General features: G+C 49.5%; 1 protein-coding gene across 3 annotated transcripts in view; it reads left to right on the forward strand.

Moving 5' to 3' along the window:
* The first annotated feature begins 508 nt into the window (after positions 1–508).
* TOM1 (target of myb1 membrane trafficking protein) overlaps positions 509–19075 on the forward strand; it is a 33445-nt gene continuing 14878 nt past the window's right edge. For all 3 annotated transcript variants that reach the window (XM_075008213.1, XM_075008219.1, XM_075008230.1), the window contains exons 1-4: positions 509–634; positions 14276–14360; positions 16599–16677; positions 18821–18970. In XM_075008213.1, the coding sequence (XP_074864314.1) occupies positions 583–634; positions 14276–14360; positions 16599–16677; positions 18821–18970 (366 nt within the window). In that variant the 5' untranslated portion in view covers positions 509–582. The remainder of the gene's footprint in view (positions 635–14275; positions 14361–16598; positions 16678–18820; positions 18971–19075) is intronic.

Raw genomic sequence — 19075 nt, forward strand, 5'->3', positions numbered from 1 at the left:
AATGAAGTAGTTCTGTCACTCTGCAGTGGCCTCCACCAGTGCCCATGGAAATAATAAGCTTGATTTGATTCAGAGGCAGTGGAACACAAACTTCTAACAGTAATGACACCTACACAAGACGCTACCCTGAGTGGATCTGCAGCACAAGTTGAAACTACTTAAAATTTTTTCCTGAAATCCTTTAGTTGCAGGTTGGTGCAGTGCTGCGGACAGGGCTGGAGGGCACTCAGCAGGGAAGGGAAGAGGGAAGCAGAGGGGGAAAGGTGAGGGGCTCAGGGGGGTGAGAACGGTGAGTGGATGGGAGAGAATAACTCCGAAGGAGGCGGACTGGGTGCGGGCCCACTCCTCTTTAGCAGCCAGCTTGGAACCCTACAGCCGGTGCTGATGTGTGACATCGTGTGGTGACGTCACGACGTAGGCCAGGGCTTCGGGCCCTCTCTGGAAGGACAGAATGCCGCCCGCTGTCGTCACGAATGGGCGGGGTTGCGAGACACACCCTGTCCCGAAGCCGAGTGGGTTCACGTGACAGGCGCCCGCGCTGTCAGCTGATTCCCGAGCCGTGCGGCGGCGGCGGTGGCAGCTATGGAGTTTCTCCTGGGCAACCCTTTTAGCTCCCCCGTGGGGCAGCGCATCGGTGAGTCCCTCCGCCCCCCTCCCATCCCGCACCCCGGCCGCCCCGACTCCGCCGCCCGCTCCGCGCCCTCCTCGGGGGCGCAGCAGCGAGAGCAGCTGGGTAGGCGCGAGTGGTTGGGCGGGTCCTACAGTCTTAAAGTGGAGATTGACACGGCTCCGGCCGACAGGGAGGTGAGTCTGACGTTGATTGACAAGCACCCGCGGCCAATGGAGAGCGGGAAGGGAAGCTGGACGCCGTGGCCTTCTTTCCAGCCAATCCCCGTGTGCGGGGAGGGGAAGTGTCTCCGAAGTTTTCTTATTTAAAGGGTCCTGCTGGCCAGAGGCGAACGCTGGAGGACGGGGCGGGCTTGTCTTACAGGTGCGCCGAGCCTTACAGTGCTCGTGTGACCCTACAATAACAAACCGAGCGTCTCTTCTTATGGGGCGCGGGGTGGACTCGGGGGTTACCAACTCTCCAGGATTGCCCTGGTTTCCAGGAATTAAAAGTTAATACAATAAAGTCATGTTGTGTCATGTGATGAAACCTATGGAAATATATCTAGCCACACTGGGCACCCTTAGTAGGGACTACAGGGAGCTCAGAGGATCTGGTGTACCTACATGCATAGAAGTGGTAGGTGGTTGCAGCAGAAGAGATAAGGTTTGGGGGAACAACCTAGTTGTGGGGACTGGAGTAGCTGTGGGGGTAGCTGTAATCTCTGCTCCCTGCCCTTGCAGCTGCCCATTCCCATCGGTGCAATGACAGGGGTGGTGTCTCTGCTCGTTCGGGGGGGCGGGGGGTGAATACATGCTTGTTTCAGCCTCACAGCTAGCTTTCCAGGGCAAGGACTGTGCATGATTCTCTGGGTTTATGGCACTAATAATCACATGCACCTGGCTCAATTATTAAGGCTAATTCCTTATTTAGCTCCTTGTGCCCTCCATTATCTTGTGGAGTGATTCTTCTCCTGGCTACTGGCCCCAAAATCCATGATCAACATTGATAGAAATATGTGGGAAGCTTTTACAAAATCTGTGGAATTTCTAACAGGGAGGTTTTCTTTGTGTTTTCTAATCTGTTTCACTGAACTCCTTTGATTAGGGCTTCTTCCCCTGAAGAATTGGCTCAGTGTCAAGACATTTTAGTAATGTATCGATTTCTAATAATTAAATGAGTTGTTCGCCAGTGTTTTTGGCAGGACTGGGGTCTTTTTCTATAGCATGATGGATTTTTGCCTCAGTGCTTTACAAGTAGTTGGACAGATGTTCTCTGCTCCTATCAAATTTTTAGATAGGCAAAAGATACAAGACATAAATCACATGGGAGAGCTGACAAATAAGATCTAATTCAAGACCTTGCAAATCTAAGAAGAACAGCATTCTTCTTAATCTTTTGGTTGCACTTAACTACAGGAGGAGTTCCCCTGGGGCTGGAGCTGCTGGCTTCTGGCCCCTGGTCAGCTGGTGGAGCTCCATGCCCCTGACAGTTCCTGGCCCTTGGGGTTCCTGGGGTTCCCCTGGCCCCCACTGCATCCACAGGGTTGGAGCTGCTGGAAGAGCTCTGCACACCAGCTGGCTTCTGGCCCCCAGGCTGCTGAGGTCCCTCCAGCCCCAGCTGGATCCCTGGGGCTGGAGCTGCCGGGTTTCCCTTGTCCCCGTGGTTGGACCTGCCAGCAGGACTCCGTGCCCCAGCCAGCTCCCGGCCCTGGCTGGGTGCCTGGAACTGCAGTTGCTGGCAGAGCTCTGTGACCTGGCTGAATCCCCAGGGCTGGGGCTGCCCTGCTTCCCCTAGCCCCAGTCAGATCCTTGGGGCTGGAGTGGGCAGTGAGCTCCCAGTTTGGTAAACCCACAAAGGGATGGGCCCTGCTGGTTAATATAAAAATAAGGAATGAATTAGGAACTGAAGCAAGAGCTAGAAATTGGAAAATTGTTTCAGAACGAAAGTATCGTAGGACTGGAAGTGATTTTAGGAGGTCATCTATTCCAGCCCCCTGCTTCAAGCAGGATCAACCCCAGCTAAGTCATCCCAGCCAGGACCTTGTCAAGCTGGGACTTAAAAACCTCTAGGGATGGAAAATCCACCACCTCTCTAGGCAACATATTCCAGTGCTTCACCACCCTCCTGGTGAAGTAGGTTTTCCTAATATCCAGCCTACTCCTCTCCTTTTGTAACTTCAGATCATTGCTCCTTGTTCTGCCATCTGTCACCAACGAGAACAGTTTCTCTCCATTCTCTTTAGAGCTCTCCTTCAGGAAGTTGAAGGCTGCTATTAGATCACCCCTCAGTCTTCTCTTCTGTAAACTAAATAAGCCCAAATCCCTCAGCCTCTCCTCATAGGTCATGTGTTCCAGCCGCCTAAACATTTTTGTTACTCTCTGCTAAACCTGCTCCAGTACATGCACATCCTTTTTATACTGGGAAGGGCCCCCAAAACTGGATACAGTATTCCATATGTGGCCTCACCAGTGCCAAATGGAGGGGAACAACCACTTCTCTAGATCTGCTGGAAATGCTCCTCCTAATGCACCCCAATATGCCATTAGCCTTCTTGGCTACAAGGGCACACTGTTTACTCATATCCAGCCTTCCATCCCCCATAACCCCTAGGTTCCTTTCCTCTGTACTGCTGCTTAGCTAGTCAGTCCCCAGCCTATAACAACGCTTGGGATTCTTCAGTATCAAGTGCAGAACTGTACACTTCTCCATGTTGAATTGCATCAGATTTCTTTTGGCCCAACCCTCCAGTTTATCCAGGTCACTCTGGATTCTCTCTCTACCCTCCAATGTATTTACCTCTCCCCCTAGCTTGCTGTCATCTGCAGACTTGCTGAAGGTGCAGCCCAGTCCCTCATCCAGGTCATTAATAAAGATGGTGAACAACACCAACCCCAGAACCGAGCCTTAGGGGCACTCCACTTAAAACCAACTGCCGTACAGATATTGAGCCATTGACCACTATCCATTGGGCCTGACTGTCAAGCCAGCTTTCTGTCCATCTTCTAGTCCATGGATCCAATCCGTACTTCCTCAGCTTATGGGCAAGAGTGTTGTGGAAGACCGTATCAAAAGCTTTGCTGAAGTCAAGGTATAGCACATCCACTGACTTCCCCATGTCCACAGAGCCTGCTACCTTGTCATAGAAGCTAATCGGATTGGTCAGGCATGACTTGCCTTTGGTGAATCTGTGTTGAGTACTCTTGATCACTTTCCCCTCTTCCAAGTGCTCCTGAATGGATTCCTTGAGGATCCCCTACATTATTTTCCCAGGGATTGAGGTAGAGCTCACTGGTCTATAGTTCCCTGGATTGTCCTTCTTTCCTTGTTTAAAGAGGGGCATTACATTTGCCTTTTTTCCTGTCATCCGAGATCTCTCCTGATCTCCAAGAGTCTTCAAAGATAATGACCAAAGGCTCAGCAATGACCTCTGCCAATTCCCTCAGTACCCTTGGGTGCATTAAATCCTGACCCATGGATTTGTGTACATCTGGGTTTTCTAAGTAGCTCTTAACTTGTTCCTTACCCACCGATGGCTGCCCTCCACCTTCCCATACTGCATTGTCTAGCACCATAGTGTGGGAGCTGTCCTTGTCCATGGAGACTGAAGCAAAAAAAAGCTTTGAGTACTTCAGCTGTTCTTACATTATCTGTCACTAGGTTACCTCCCTCATCCAGTAATGGCCCCACACCTTCCCTGATAACCCTCTTGTTGTTAACATGTCCATAAAAACCCTTCTTGTTACCCTTCACATCCCTTGCCAGCTGCAGTTCCAGTTGTGCTTTCACTTTCCTGATTACTGCCTGGCATTCTCCAGCCATATATTTTTACTCCTTCTTAGTCAACTGTCCTACATTTCCATTTCATATACCTATCCTTTCTGAGTTTAAGCTGACTGAGGATTTCCCTGTTAAGCCAAGCTGGTTGCCTACCATATTTGCATTTCTTGCTATGCATCGGGATGGTTTGTTCCTCTGGCTTCAGTAACACTTCTTTAAAATACTGCCAGTACTCCTGAATTCTTTTCCCCTTCATCTTCATTTCCCAAGGGATCCTGCCCATCAGTTCTCTCAGCACAAGGAAGAGAACCAGAGAAGTAAAGCTGGGAGGGATACACAGTACATTTTTAAAAGTATTTAACAAAGTTTTCTTTAAAAAATGTGTACAAAGACTGTAACTTCTTGTATGGTGTAATATTTTTTACTTTTTCAGGAAAAACCTGTGTCCTTGGGGATTAAGCCTGTCCTTGGTTTCTGGTCCTTTCCTTGTTTACCTGTCAGTTCCACAATGTTTTGTCTGAGCCGTAATAACCTTCTGCAGACTTTCTTTGACTGCCTAACAAAGACATTTTCTAATTGATCCTGTGATACTGGTGATAGTCTGTGTTAGCACATGTTCAACTCCAGAATCTCTGAGGCTGCTGTCACCAATCCTCTATCATGTCAGATATCTGTTGACCTCTTACCATGGGGCCTTCTAGTTCAAGGAGATATAAAGTCAGGGGTGTGACATTTTGTAAGGGTGGGGGTGCAGCGCAATTGGCTCCTCCTCCCCGCCCATGCAGCTGCTGTGTCACGAAGGGAACACACACACACACGTTCACGCCACTGGGCCAGTCAACATGCACAGAGGCCTTGAGTCAAGTGTTGGGACAGCCAGCAAGTCCCTGACTTGAAAAGGTATCCTCCTGGCGTCCTCCCCCTTTGAGGCACCCCTTGGAGCCTCCCAGCACCCCCTTCCTGTGGTCCTCCCACAGGTTTGGGGGGCAGTTAATTGCAGGGCCAAAAGGGGGGCATGACCTAAAAATTTTACTCATCCCTGTTCTAGTTCATTCCACTCTAATTAGCGCTTGCTCTCACATACAGCTGGGTCTACCGGGTATCTGTCATAGGAGAAGAGAGAAGGGTGTTTGCTTAGCTGAAGAAGAGAGGCAGTAGATGTCCTTTTTTCCCCTTCTCCTCCCTAACCTCCCTCTCCTCATACAAAAACCTTCTGTATAATCCCCATCCATGTTGTCCAGTGGCTTTCCCATGGTGTTCTATTCTGAGTTATTGCAGTACACTCATCGGTGTGGTATCTGCACACCCTCCAGTCATGCATTAAGCAATCTGACTAACATCTGGCATATGCTTGTTTTCTCCTCCACCTCCTCTCTTCAGGAAGGGGAAGCTCAACTGGGAGTCTCATTTTGGATTTTAGATGTGCACACACCCGTGTTGCTAGCTAGCGTCAGGCTTCTAGATAGGGTGCCTGGGCTTTTCATCCTGAAAAGCTGGTCCCGTGTTTTGCAAAGAGCCCTGTATAACTAGAGCACTGCTGAATTGTGGCGGGCTCTGGAGTGGAGGGCAGCAGCCAGCAAATGGTACAGCAGTGTGGGGGAAGGGATTGCTCCTACTAGGAGGGAAAGTTCCATGCAACTTGTAACAGACAGTAGGCCCACACGCTGTCAATTTATTTTCTGGAGGAACATTCTCCTGCATCCCTCTAGAACAAGTGAACCTTGCTTCCTGAAGTGTGTGGATCCTGCCTGTTACACTTAGTTCGGTGTTCTTGTATTCTCCCTTAGGTAACGGCCTTCACTTCTTCCTGTCTTGGTTGGAATGGCAACCAGATCGTAAGCCACTTCCCCTGGGATTCTGTTTCTGCTGGAGGGAGGGTTTCCAGGTAACAAGCTATCAGCAAAGGAGGAGGCCAGGGTCTCTAGGAGAGTTGATAAACAGAGAGGGACAAGGGAGAGGAGAGCCTTGTGGCTGCAGTACTTAAGATGTGGTGGGAGGATGGGCATGATGGAGAGGGGTTAGAAAAGCTCAGGGGGTGAGTGTTGTAGCCAGTGACGGAAAAGCTAGTGTGGAGGGGGTACTGGTTTGCAAGGATGATGGGGAAAGAGCTAGCAGCTATAAAGGGGAAACATGTTCTTTCTCTCTTTTAAGCACTACTTCAGTGCCTCAGTGAGCTGAGTAAGTGCTCTTATGCCTACTTTACAGAGAGGTATACCTGAGACACAGAGAGTGACTTGCCCAGTGCTACCTAGCAGGACAATGGCTAACGTAGGGATAGAACCCATGCGCTGAGCTCTAGGCCAGCACAGTGGTGCTATTTCCAGCTGTCAGCAGACTCAGAAGGGTAACAGTGCAACAGTTTAAATGAGTATGAGAGCAAAGCAACTGTGTATCTGGGGTTTGTAAAGCCTATAAAATGCTTTAGGATGAGAGATGCTGAATGTGATAGGAAAAATACTTTGCACTTCTGTGATGCTTTCCATGTGTTTTACAGATACTAATGCATTAAGTTCCCTGTGTTGTAGGAAAGTAATATATCCCCATTATTTTTCATTTTTGGGAAACAGGCTCAGAGACTCTCAGTGACTTACCCAGTATTGCTGAGCAAGTCAGTTGCAATGCAGGCCAGGAACAGTTTCTCCAGCTCCTGAGTCCAAGTTTTCTGATTTAACTAGGAGGGTCTATCATGTTTTATCTTGAAAGCCTTTCCCAAACCAGGGGGCCAGGAACTTTCTGTTAAACTGAGAGCTTTAACCAAGGAAAGAAACCTCCCAGTCCATAGAAGAACTCTCCACCTGCAGAGTTTGTGGACTTTCTGCACATGAAGGTTTCTTTGATCTCTAAGAGCTACAAGAAAATCCCTGAGGGGGGAAAGCGTAGCAATGCAAGGAGTGTAACAAGGCCACAGAGACCCTCAGGAAAAGGGCAGGGAACCACCCACAGAATACCTCACACACTCAGACCTAGACACCTAGAATTTAGAGAACACTGCAGTACAATGCAAAATAGAGTGTGGTTGTACCAGAGGGTAAGAGTGTCTTGGGGAGAGAGGTCTGTCACTTCCTGTGCAGAGGCATAGAGGAATATAGTATTCAAGGCAGATGAGAAAAAGAAAGAGCTAATTTTGAAGTTGGGAGGGTGGGAAAGGCCAGGCAGGTTTGGGATCCTCTGCTGTGACATACAGAGGTGAGTAAAATAAAATACAGCAGAAACACGTACCCCTCCAAGCAGTGAAAGGAGAAAAGAGAAGTCAGTGCAGCATCTCCCACCCCACCTCCTAGTGGTCCCTCCATCCCGGCTCCATGGGCTGGGGACGTCTTACAGCTTCAAGATCTGAGAGAGGAAGGAACCAGGGAGCAGCCATTCTCTTCAGCATGCTCCCCTCAGAACCGCACAGGTACCTGAAAACTAATGCTGCCCCAATAAGCGTTAACGCATCTTCTGGGCCTGCACTCTCATGGAAGAGCCCAGCAAAAAGCAGGCACTTCCTGAAGGAGCCGTTTGCTCTGTCACTTAAGAAACCATGGAAGGAGGCATGTGAAGAAGCACAGAGGCCCTCTTGCCCACTGGCTTGCAGCTGTGATTTGCTATGGATTCTCAGCCTGGATGTGGTATTGAACCACATGGCCTCCCCTCTCTCTAAAGGAGAAACCCCTCCTTTTGAGGGAAGAATGCAGATGAAGTTTGAATTGTGGAGTTCTTGCTGAGCTTGTTTCTCCTCCCACAGAATTCTTCACAGGTGGGAAGAATGTAGGCCTTGGTAGGGAGATTTTTGTAGAGGATTCTGCGTTGGACAGGAAGCTGGGGAGAATGTGAATGGCGGGTGCGTTGACTCTAATGTCACGGGCTGCTGGATCCCATGAAATGCTGAGCACCTTCCCCTTGTATTGAAGCCAGTGGGAGTTATGAGTAATCAGCACTTTGCAGAACCATTTAAAACTGGACTAAACCAGCTACTACAGGGAACCCTGGCAAAAGGCAGAAGGATAAATTGGAGGAGGGGATCGTAGACTCTGACTTGTTACTCGGGAGCCTTTCAGACTAGGGATAAGAAGAGGAATTCTTGGGTGCTGACTGGTAAGAGGTGCTTCAGTTCTTAAGAGTAAGAAGAATGAGGCAGAGATCATGGAGGCTGAGGGATCTCTTCTGTCTCTAGCTTCTCCAGTACTTGCCATCTAGTATCTTGCTGCCACAAATCCAGCACCAGGCACTGCCCAGCAAAATTGGGAAGGAAGAAGAGAGGGACTTAATAATGTCCCTGCATCAAATTCAGTCTTGGAATGAGCAGGTGCATCTCCACTGTGCCCCGTCTTTAGACCATAAACAGCTTAACTAACTTAGCCACAGTGAGCAGGATAACTTTAAATAACAGCTGAAAAGAAAGTGAGATTCTGTTCTTTGCTAATCTTGGCGGTCACTCGATAATGAGCAGGACGTCTTCGTGTCACCCTCCTATTCGTGAGTCGTTGATGACTGATCAACCCAATCCTGGAGCCGCAGGTCTTGTCAAAGAAGAGGCAGATGCTAGTAGCTGTTGGAGGGGCACGGGGCAGTTTTTGACGCTCTTTTCTTCTTCTCTGCCTGTCCTCGTTGGCACTGTAGCAGGACTTCTCAAATGGCGCCACCCCTTCACATATTTCCATTCTCCACTGGGGACAGTCTTGGGCAAGATTCCCCCAAGCGTCAACACCGATGCTGCACTTTTTTCATGTGTGCCTTCAGCGTTTCCTTATATCGCTTCTGCTGGCCCCCAACGCTCCTCTGTCCTTCCTCCAATTTGGAAACCAGAATCTGGTTTGGGAGGTGTTGATCAGACATCCAAACCACGTGACCAGTCCGATGAAGTTAATAATAGTTTCCGTGCTGGTCCTGTTCAACTCTTCCAGGATGCTAGTGTTCATGCACCTATCCTCCCAAGAGTTATTTAGGATTTTCCTGAGGCAGCTTGGATGATATTGTTCAAGTGCCTTCAAATGATGCTCGTATGTTGTCCAGGTTTCACATGCATATAGTAGCATTGGAACAACCAGAGCACAGTGTACAAGGAGCTTTGTCTTGGGATAGATGTGCCGGTTCTCAAAGACCCTTTGTCTCAGGCAGGCAAAATCAGAGCTTGCAAGGCTCAGTCGATGCTGGATTTCCACATCAATGTCAACTTTAGCAGAAAGGTGACTTCCAAGGTATGGAAAGTGCTCCACATTTTCCAGCAGTTTTCCACTGACTTCAATAGAAGGTGCATGAGATCATCCCATTGGTGAAGGTTGGTAGAGAACCTTGGTCTTTTTGATGTTCAGTGTGAGGCCAAGATTTTCATATGCTTCAGCAAAGGCACTCAAGATGGCTAACATACGCTTGGCATTGAACTTGCTGTGTGATGACCGAAAAGTAAATTATTTGGGTTTGAAGCATGCCAGAATTCCAAGCAGCCTGGATTAATCTGACCAGCCCCTGGACCAAAATAAATACGCAGGGTTCAGCAGTTAGAGATGAACCCTAGCCTCACCATATCCTGGAGTTAGACTTACTGCCAAAAGAAAATGGCTTTTAAGTTTTATGGGGCAGACAAACTGTCAACTTGGACCTGTGCTATAGGTAGTCAGAGTCCAGCCTTTGAGAATGCCGTTGTATATTTTCTGATCACCTCTACAATTTGGAACGTTGTGTGTCCATTTCCGTTCCGGTTCTTGCGCCCTGTGTTCTCTGCAGTACTGGGGCTTGCAAAGGTCAAATTTCATGTGATGCAGACAGACAGTTAATGTGCTCACTGCAGCTCATGAAAACAGCCTGGTTTTCTGATCCTTCATGAAGTCAATAAACACTTTTTTTTTTTTTTTTCCCCTCCACCAAAGCAATAAAGTCCAGGATTTCCTGTCTTGGCGAAAACTCCACTACCTCTTATTGAGCGCAGAGATAGGGTTGCCAGGTGTCCGGTATTGAACGGGACAGTCCGGTATTTGGGCTCTCTGTCCAGTTAAAAAAAATCAAAGAATACCAGGCACGTAAATGTCTGGTATTTTGTTATAAGTTCTCAGCCAGTGGAGGGACTCTCCAGCCAAGCCCCAGTGCACCTCCAGAGGCCAGCTCCAGCAAAACCCCTGCATCCCACGCCTCCTGGAGGCCAGGGACTCTCATTTGTGGCGGATGAGGCTTTCGCTCACCTCAGTCTTAACCTTCTGCAGTACCTGGATCACATACAGCGACTCCTCAACTGGAGGTGCAGAGAGAGACGTGAGCGTGGGGCAGTGACCCTGCTCCTGTCACCCATTCCCAGTTCCCAGCACACAGCAGCTAGGACGCCGCTCCTGCCCAGCTTAGCTGACAGCCATGGAGGGGCCTGTCCTCCAGGGACTGATCTAGCTCTGGGGTGACCCCTGGTAAAGTCCTGCTCTACACTGCATCCTCCAGTGAGGAGTTCCCCAGGAGGGAAGAACATCCATAATCTCTGTTGGTTTTTTTTTTTTAAAGTCAATAATTGTTTTACGTATTTGTCTATTGTGATCTGGTGAAGAATCAGATAGTTTTACAGTGCTGAATTGGATGGAATTTTGTGCATGTTATGTAATTTTGTTTGAATACAAGTTAAATGCAGATAAAGTTGATTTTTTTTTCTTCATTAATACCTATGTTTTCAATGTTATTTGTAAATCGGTTGCACTATTGCTTTCTGGTTAAAGTGTTATTTATCCATATAATTAACTGATTTTATAAAGCAACTAATGAACCGATTTGCAAGTAATGAAGAAAATACATTCCCCCCCTTCCCCCCCAACCACGGCTGCTGGTGTCCATTATTTTTGTGGAGGACGTCTGGCAACCTTACCAGACAGCCTTCATGCATGGGAGCCAGAAAGAAGGATTAGAAGGGAATTAACTTCAGCTATCTCAAGAAGTTGCAATGATGGGAACAGGTGCTTTTAAAATGATCCATCAATAGAAGTTAGAAACAAAAAAGGCCTGTTAGATCAGCTGGTCCAGCCCCTATACTGTATAGTGTTGTTCCTGTTGCTTTGTCCTTGAACCTGTTTCACAGTCGTACGCTTTCCAGGCACCCAAATACTTCTCTCTCCTCTGATTTTTGTCTCTGAATTGCATTTTTAGCAGGTGCACGATCTGTTGTTGGTCACAGTCAGATCAGATGGCTGAGTCAGTAACCATTGGTGCATTCTGTTGTGGCCTTTTGTGTACATATAGGTCAGCTGTTTGGAACCTTCTCTTGGTGAGTGAGCAGCCAAGCAGAGGAATGTGTGCAGCTTGTTTGCATTCCTTTCTGAAAAGTAAATACCCTCCCAGACCTTGAAAGGATCTCATGGGAGTGGGACAGCTCTCTGTGTGAATTCAGACCTAGGAAAGGGGCCGGGGGAAGAGCCTGCAGAGGGTGTGTTAGGGATCAGGTGGATTGAGGGATTCTTGCACTGGAAGGAAGCCACCAATGTCTGTAATCACCTTTCTTTCCACCCCACTCTCCAGTTTCTCCTGCCATTGTCCAGCAGTCCCCCCTACTGCTGCCTCTCCTCCTATCCACAAGAGAGGTGGCTCCTCATTTTACTTCCAGCCACGTGTGTTGGGATGTTTTGGTGGGAAGGGAGAAAGAGGTGCCTTTGCACGCACACCCTTTTCATTATAGTGAATATGATGTGACTTGGTTATGCCCTTTGATGCGGATGGACTCTTAGGAGACAGTGTGGCAAAGTATGCAGCCATCTTTGGATTTTGTGCTGATGTTTATAATCGGCAGGATGTACCCACTGGAGTGCTGGGGAAGGGGGCAAAGGCGATATCTCAGAAACAAGATTTTTAAAAATTAATTCTTGACGTAGCAAAGGGTCACCTGAGCTGCCTGGAGTCTTCAGGCTATAGCAGTGGGGCAGGAGGAACCAGTCTTACCAGACCTTTAAAAAATTTAAACACTGTACCATGCCTCCTTCCCGGTTCTGCCTGCTCCTTCTCGTTCTGACTGCGGGGATGATTAATCTCTGTCTTGCCCTGTTTTGCCCCGTGAAGGTGCACACTGACAGATGTTTACAGGCTGCATTCAAGGGAGCAGTTTGCAGCTGCTCTTCTGTTCAGATTATGATGGGCTCCCTGAGCTTTGTTATCTCTGTGGAATACACAGCTACGAAGGTAGCCATGGGCTGCATTGCAGAGTCTGTGGTGGCTGCTGGGTTAGTGGCATCATGTCCAGAAAGACAAAGAGGTTTTTATTTTATCTAAGGCCAGGTTTACCCTGAACATTAAAGTCACTTGTAGATAAGCAATTGTAGCTACAGCAATTACATAGCTAGAACCAACTTGTCTGCAATTGACTTACTTGGGCACCCATAGAGAGAGAGGTTGATGGGAGGAATTCTCCTGTTGACCTCCCTTACTCTTCCCAATGTTGAGGAATACAACAGGGGTCGACTGCTGACCCCGGGTAGTTAGATTTTGCATGTCCCTACTAGAAGCATAAAATCAAACCCCAGAATATTCACCCTGAGGGGGTCAATTTTCCTCACAGTGAAGACCTACTCCGAGAGTAGCTTTACATAACCCTTAAAGACCCTCTCTAATCCTATGTTCTCCAGCTTAAGTCTGCCCCCTTCCAGTGCCAGCAGGGGGGTGGGGAGGGTGCACTGTAAACTATTACAGCCATTGGCAAGATCATTAGCCGTTCCTATGCACATGAATGGTTGGGACAGAAATGAGGCACAAACACCAGCCTGCAGAGAGGGCTGTTTGGGACAGGGCAGGACCTGATTTGAAGGGACCCACATTCACAAGAGCTCAGAATGCCCAGGGCTGAGCACTTTTGAGAACCTGGCCTTTAATTAGGTGCCTAAATGGGGCTGGGCTGTTTTGTAAAGCCAGGCCCAGCTTGTAGCTCCTGAGCACTGGAAACTCTGGCCCTGCCTGATCAGTGAGAGTTTTAGAAGATGGGAAGGTCCTTTCTGGTCCCTAGCACTTGTGTGTGTGTGGAATGACACTCAGCTGTATTCTGTTTACCCCTCTCCCGAGGCCCACCCTTCCATTTCGCTATATATGGAGTCCCAGCTGCCTGTCTGCCCGGTTAGTGTTTGTTTTCTCTCTGCAGGCTGGCGGTGTTCCTAGCCTATCCTGTCCTCTTGCCAACGGGTGCAGGGGGGGGACTGAGGCTTGTCTGATTACAGGGTGGAGACACTGGTAACTCTGAGTAATAGCAGAGTGTTCTCAGCTTAGCCATGAATAACATGCTGGCAATTTCAGGAACTCCTAGTTAAAGGGGACACAGAGTGGGACTGAAATTGCCCCACTTGGTGCTGGACTTCTTCATGCACCCGACATCCGAGAGGGCCAGATGTGTCGGTCTGATAGGAAGAGAAATTTTAAAATGGAGCAGCTTTTTTGTTTTTGTAGGGCCTACCTAAAAACAAGGGACATGATTCTGCTCTCACATAGAGTGGTGTAAATCAAGAGTTAACCCAAGCTGATGGAGAGAAGGATCTGGCCCAGTGTGGTGTTGATTCCCTTGCTGGCTGTGCAACAACTGCGAAATGAACAAGCACTTTTCTCGGGACAGCGTCACTGTATTTTGGAGTTAGCTGGCCACAACCCACAGTACCTCAAGGTAGTGAACAAAGTGGCTGAGCAGCCTCGAGAGCCAGCAAAGTTCCTTGCAATAGTGCCATATACTGGGCAGCAGTCTCCCTCCCCAGCCCGTGCTGTGATTTTACAGGCATATTCCGGCCACGTTCCTTTTGGTTAAGATTCTGGAGGGGGGCCTGGTTTTGGCAGCCTGGCTCCCCACACCATCTCAGAGCACCCTTAGCCTTTCACTCCTTGTTGAACACGCTCCTCACAGGTGACCATGGAACAACCATTGGAGGCAAACTAGCCCCTTTCTTAGCCTTGGCCTGTTTCTCCTGTCCCCAGAGAAAGCTACTGATGGATCCCTGCAGAGCGAGAACTGGGCCCTCAACATGGAGATTTGTGACATCATTAACGAGACGGAGGAAGGGTAAGTGAGCTGGCCCCACCGACTTGTGTGTATATGTATGTGCTGCAACCCCAGATTCTGCTGCGTGTGTGCCTCCAAAGCCACACACAGGCATACCCTGCCCAGGCCAGTCTCCTGGCTGCAGGGGGCACAGCATGGGTTGGTGGGGTTAGAAACCCAGGTCACAAGACACTCCCAGGTTAAGGGCTGTGGTAGAGGCAGTTAGTGGGGCAGCCTAGCCTATGTCAGCTGCCAGAGGTCTCATTTGTTGTGCCCCAAAATTCCAGCATGGGGCACAATTTATCCACAATTTATCCAGTCTTGTTCCTCATAGCCAGTTCAAGCCACTTCTCATCCATCTGCTGCAAAGAAGTTTTGAAATTCTTTTGTTGTATTCTTTCCCTATAGCCCTTTCTTTCTCCCTGAGACTTGTTCTCTCCAGCATTTTCGTAGACAGTAGACCCTTGAGTTACGCAAGGGTTGCGTTCCTGGGCACCCCTGCGTACCTCAAATTTTGCACAGGTCGGGGGGAGCTGGGAACCAGGCAGCAGCTTGGCTCCCAGCTTCACTCCACTGGCAGAAGCCAGGAAACTGACCAGCACATCGCTGGTCAGTTTCTCTGCTCCCCACCAGTCCTGGGGACCAGGAAACTGCTCCTGTAAGCCCCCCCAGCTGGGGGAAGCTGAGGAGAAGCTGTGCCACCATGGTTGTCTGCCTCCCAACTGGGGATGCTGGGGGCTGGAAAGGGAAGCTGGCAGAGGAGCTGCACTCCCGCCAGCCCCTTGAAACCCCAGGATTTCAACTTGCATCAACACAAGTTTGAATCACATATATCGGGGGTTTACTGTACTGTTAGTCAGATTCCTGCAGGGGATGGGAGGTCTGAGGTCTCCTCTCCCTGAGCAGCCCTGAGACGAGACAGTCAGAAATCCGGGAAATGTCAGACATGTTAACTCAGGAGCCTATAAATAACCCACAGAGGTTTGGTTGGTGAACTCCAAAGGGGCCGTTCCCTCTGGCTGCAGAGATGTCAAGAACAGTATGTAACGGGCATGGTGCTGTGTTAAATCCAAAACAGAAGCTTTGCTGCTCCCTCTGTCGCACCCATGGCACAGTGGGACTGGAGCAAAAGCCCCTAGGGTGGCCCAGTTTCTGGTTTACAAAGCGTTCTGTTCTCTGAGTCCTCCAGCTTTGCTGGGGCATCTCAGCAGCACCCCACAGTACCCCTTCTGTTCCAGTCCTGGTGTTCTCATCACACACACGCACTCCCAGCTCTGTCCTGGTCCTTCTTTGTAAGCTGCAATCCCCTGGCTGTTCCAGTTCTGGGCCCTGGACAGCTCCGTCAATGCATCTCAGTTCTGACCTGCAGCACTCCACATTACCCCACTCCTGGGGGGCTCCATCACGGCTCTGCCAATGCACTTCATTCTGACCCTTCGGCACCACCTACTCTTACAGCCTTAGCTCCAATCTCTGTCACTCTGCCAGCGCACCTCAGTCTGTCACCCCGTCCTCACACTCCGTTAAAATGCGTTTGTGCTACTGCACTTTCATCCTGATCTTAGAAGGTTTGAAAGGCACCAACTCAATTACAGCTTGTCTCTCTCCCTCTCCAAAATGACACTGCCACTGCATATTCCTAGCTCTGCAGCTGGAAGTTCATGCCACAGGTGACGCATTTCCTAAGGTGTCAGGATAATGTCTCCGTGTGGAAGTGGCGTGTTCATTTGTGGCATCTGCCCTTGCTCTGTCCCCTGCACCTGTCCCTTGCCAGCACAGATCTGTCAATACTAAACTTCCCCCTCCGCTGCAGGCTTTTGCTCTATCCCAGGTGGTGAATCCAGGAGTGGCACTTTTCTAATATAGCTTCTTTTGTCTGCTCTTCCTCGCTGTCTCTGCCTTGCTCTGCACACAGTGGATTTTAGATGATGTCAGCGTGGATGCCCAGGGGATCCTAGAAACGAAACTTGCTAGTGTTAACTATTGCTCCCAAGGCAGAGCCACCATGGGGAGCCAGCTCACCTGTCGCTGCTTTGAACCATCACAGAAGCCTGGGGGCAAATTGTGGGCTGATTGCAATCCTCACTGCAAGGCCCTGGGAACTGGTAGTCATAAAGAGATGGTGCTTGCTCCTGCCCTGAGGGCGTGGGACTGGACTTGATGACCTCTCGCGGTCCTTTCCAGTTCTAGTAATCTATAATCCTGTGACTGCATTGTGTCTCTGCAGCCATTCGAGCCCTCTGTGTAATCTTTCTCCAGGCCCAAAGATGCTTTCCGAGCCATAAGGAAGAGGATCATAGGAAATAAGAACTTCCACGAGGTCATGCTGGCTTTGACGGTGAGTGATATGATCCCTTCCTCAGCTTCATGAACCCTGCTGGGAGGTTAAGTCCTTGGGTTGCCCTGCCACTGGCTCTCGCCATCTCCTGTGGTTGCTACATTCAATGTTCCCGCTGATGTTTTCCATCCTATGAGTGGAATAAATTTTGTTATGCGCACCAAGGCACGAGTGGATGTGCACCAGCTGTAGAAACGTGTGCTACTGGCCATGGGAACTCTGCTAATCATCTGGATGGCACCTGAATCTCTCCGGGATAGCTGCCCAAGAGCTCAGTTTACAGGGAACAGTGACTACAGTACAGCTCCATTGATCACAGGATCAAATAAGACAGGGAGAATATGGAGGAGTCGGGGGTTCTCTCGGTGAATGGTATTCACAGCCTTAGCGTGGAATCCAGGGCTTGGACTAAGGTGTGGGATGGCACAGTAAGGGGCGTCTGGGATGTGGTATCAAGATGAGATCCACCAGGAACATTGTCCACTTGGAGCTGCAGAGTGAATGGCACCATGCGATTGTTGCTGTGAGAACGGAAGGTTCAGGTTCGGGTAGGTGCCACCGCATGGGCATGTGGTACTTGCGAGAGGCTTTACGTGTGTGATGAAGAACACAACCAGGGGAAGTCTTCCTTTTAGAACCCCCTGTAGCAACTGATGCCATCTTGACTGAGGTACAGCCCCTTCCCACCCTTCAGCTCAGAAGGGAGCTGGGCAGCAGGTGCAAGGATCCCAGAGAGTCAAAAATCCATCCTCACCTCCCTGCCCTGCTCACATCTCTACTGTAGGGATCACAGAATTACAGGGCTGGAAGGGACCTCAGGAAGTCATCTAGTCCAGCCCCCTGCTTCAAGCAGAATCAACCCCCCACTAAGTCATCCCAGCCAGGACCTTGTCCAGCCGGGACTTAAAAACCTCAGGGGATGGAGAATCCACCACCTCTCTAAGCAACGCATTCCAATGCTTCACCACCCGCCTGGTGAAGTAGTTTTTCCTAATATCTAACCTACACCGCTCCGTCTTCAACTTCTGACCATTACTCCTTGTTCTGCCATCTGACACCACTGAGAACAGTTTCTCACCCTCCTTCTTAGAGCTCCCCTTCAGGATGTTGAAGGCTGCTATTAAATCACCTCTAAGTCTTCTCTTCTGTAAACTAAACAAGCCCAAATCCCTCAGCCTGTCCTCATAGGTCTTGTGCTACAGACACTTCATCATTTTTGTTGCCCTTCACTGAACCTGCTCCAGCAAATCCACATCCTTTTTATATGGGGGGGCCCAAAACTGGACACAATATTACAGATGTGGCCTCACCAGTGCCGAATAAAGAGGAATAATTACTTGTCTAGATCTGCTCGAAATGCTTCTCCTAATGCACCCCAGTATGCTGTTAGCTTTCTTGGCTACAAGGGCACACTGCTTACTCCAATCCAGCCTTTCATCCACCATAACCCCTAGGTTCCTTTCCATCGTACTGCTGCTGAGCCAGTCAGTCCCCAGCCTGTAACAATGCTGGGGATTCTTCCGCCCCAGGTGCAGGACTCTACACTTCTCCTTATTGAACCACATCAGATTTCTTTTGGCCCAGTCCTCCAATTTATCCAGGTCCTTCTGGATTCTCTCTCTATCCTCCAACGTATCTCCCTCTCCCCCTAGTTTTGTGTCATCTGCAAACTTGCTGAGGGTGCAGCCCAGTCCCTCATCTAGGTCATTAATAAAGATGTTGAATGACACCAGCACCAGAACTGAGCCTTGCGGCACTCCGCTTGAAACAGACCGCCATCCAGATATTGAGCCATTGACCACTACCCGTTAGGCCCGGCCATCGAGCCAGCTTTCTATCCATCTTATAGTCCAGGGATCCAATCCATACTTCCTCAACTTATGGACAAGAATGTTGTGGGAGACTGCATCAAAAGCCTTGCTGAAGTCAAGGTATATCACATCCACTGACTTCCCCATGTCCACAGAGCTTGTTACCTCGTCATAGAAGTTTTCGTCTCTGGGCACGTGGAGGTTGCGTTGTGGAGGTGCTAGCACCTCCCATCAAGCTGCAAGTAGGGGGGACTCAGTTCACCCTGATTGGAGGAGCAGGGCACACCGTAGGGAAGTGGAGGGGCCAGTAACAAACTCCTGTCACCCTGCAGGTTCTGGAGACGTGTGTCAAAAACTGTGGCCACCGCTTCCACGTTCTAGTGGCCAGCCAAGATTTTGTGGAAGGCGTCCTGGTGAGAACCATCCTCCCCAAGAACAACCCCCCCACCATTGTGCACGACAAGGTGCTGACCCTCATACAGGTGAGTGAGCAACAGAAGGAGACAGCAAGCCGGACTGGTGGGCCGGGCCCCTCTCTCTCCTCCCTCCAAAACACATGGCAAGATGCCGATCATACAGAACTGTTG

The sequence above is a fragment of the Carettochelys insculpta genome, chromosome 1 (assembly GCF_033958435.1).
Source record: "Carettochelys insculpta isolate YL-2023 chromosome 1, ASM3395843v1, whole genome shotgun sequence".
In the NCBI taxonomy this organism is placed as follows: domain Eukaryota; kingdom Metazoa; phylum Chordata; order Testudines; family Carettochelyidae; genus Carettochelys; species Carettochelys insculpta.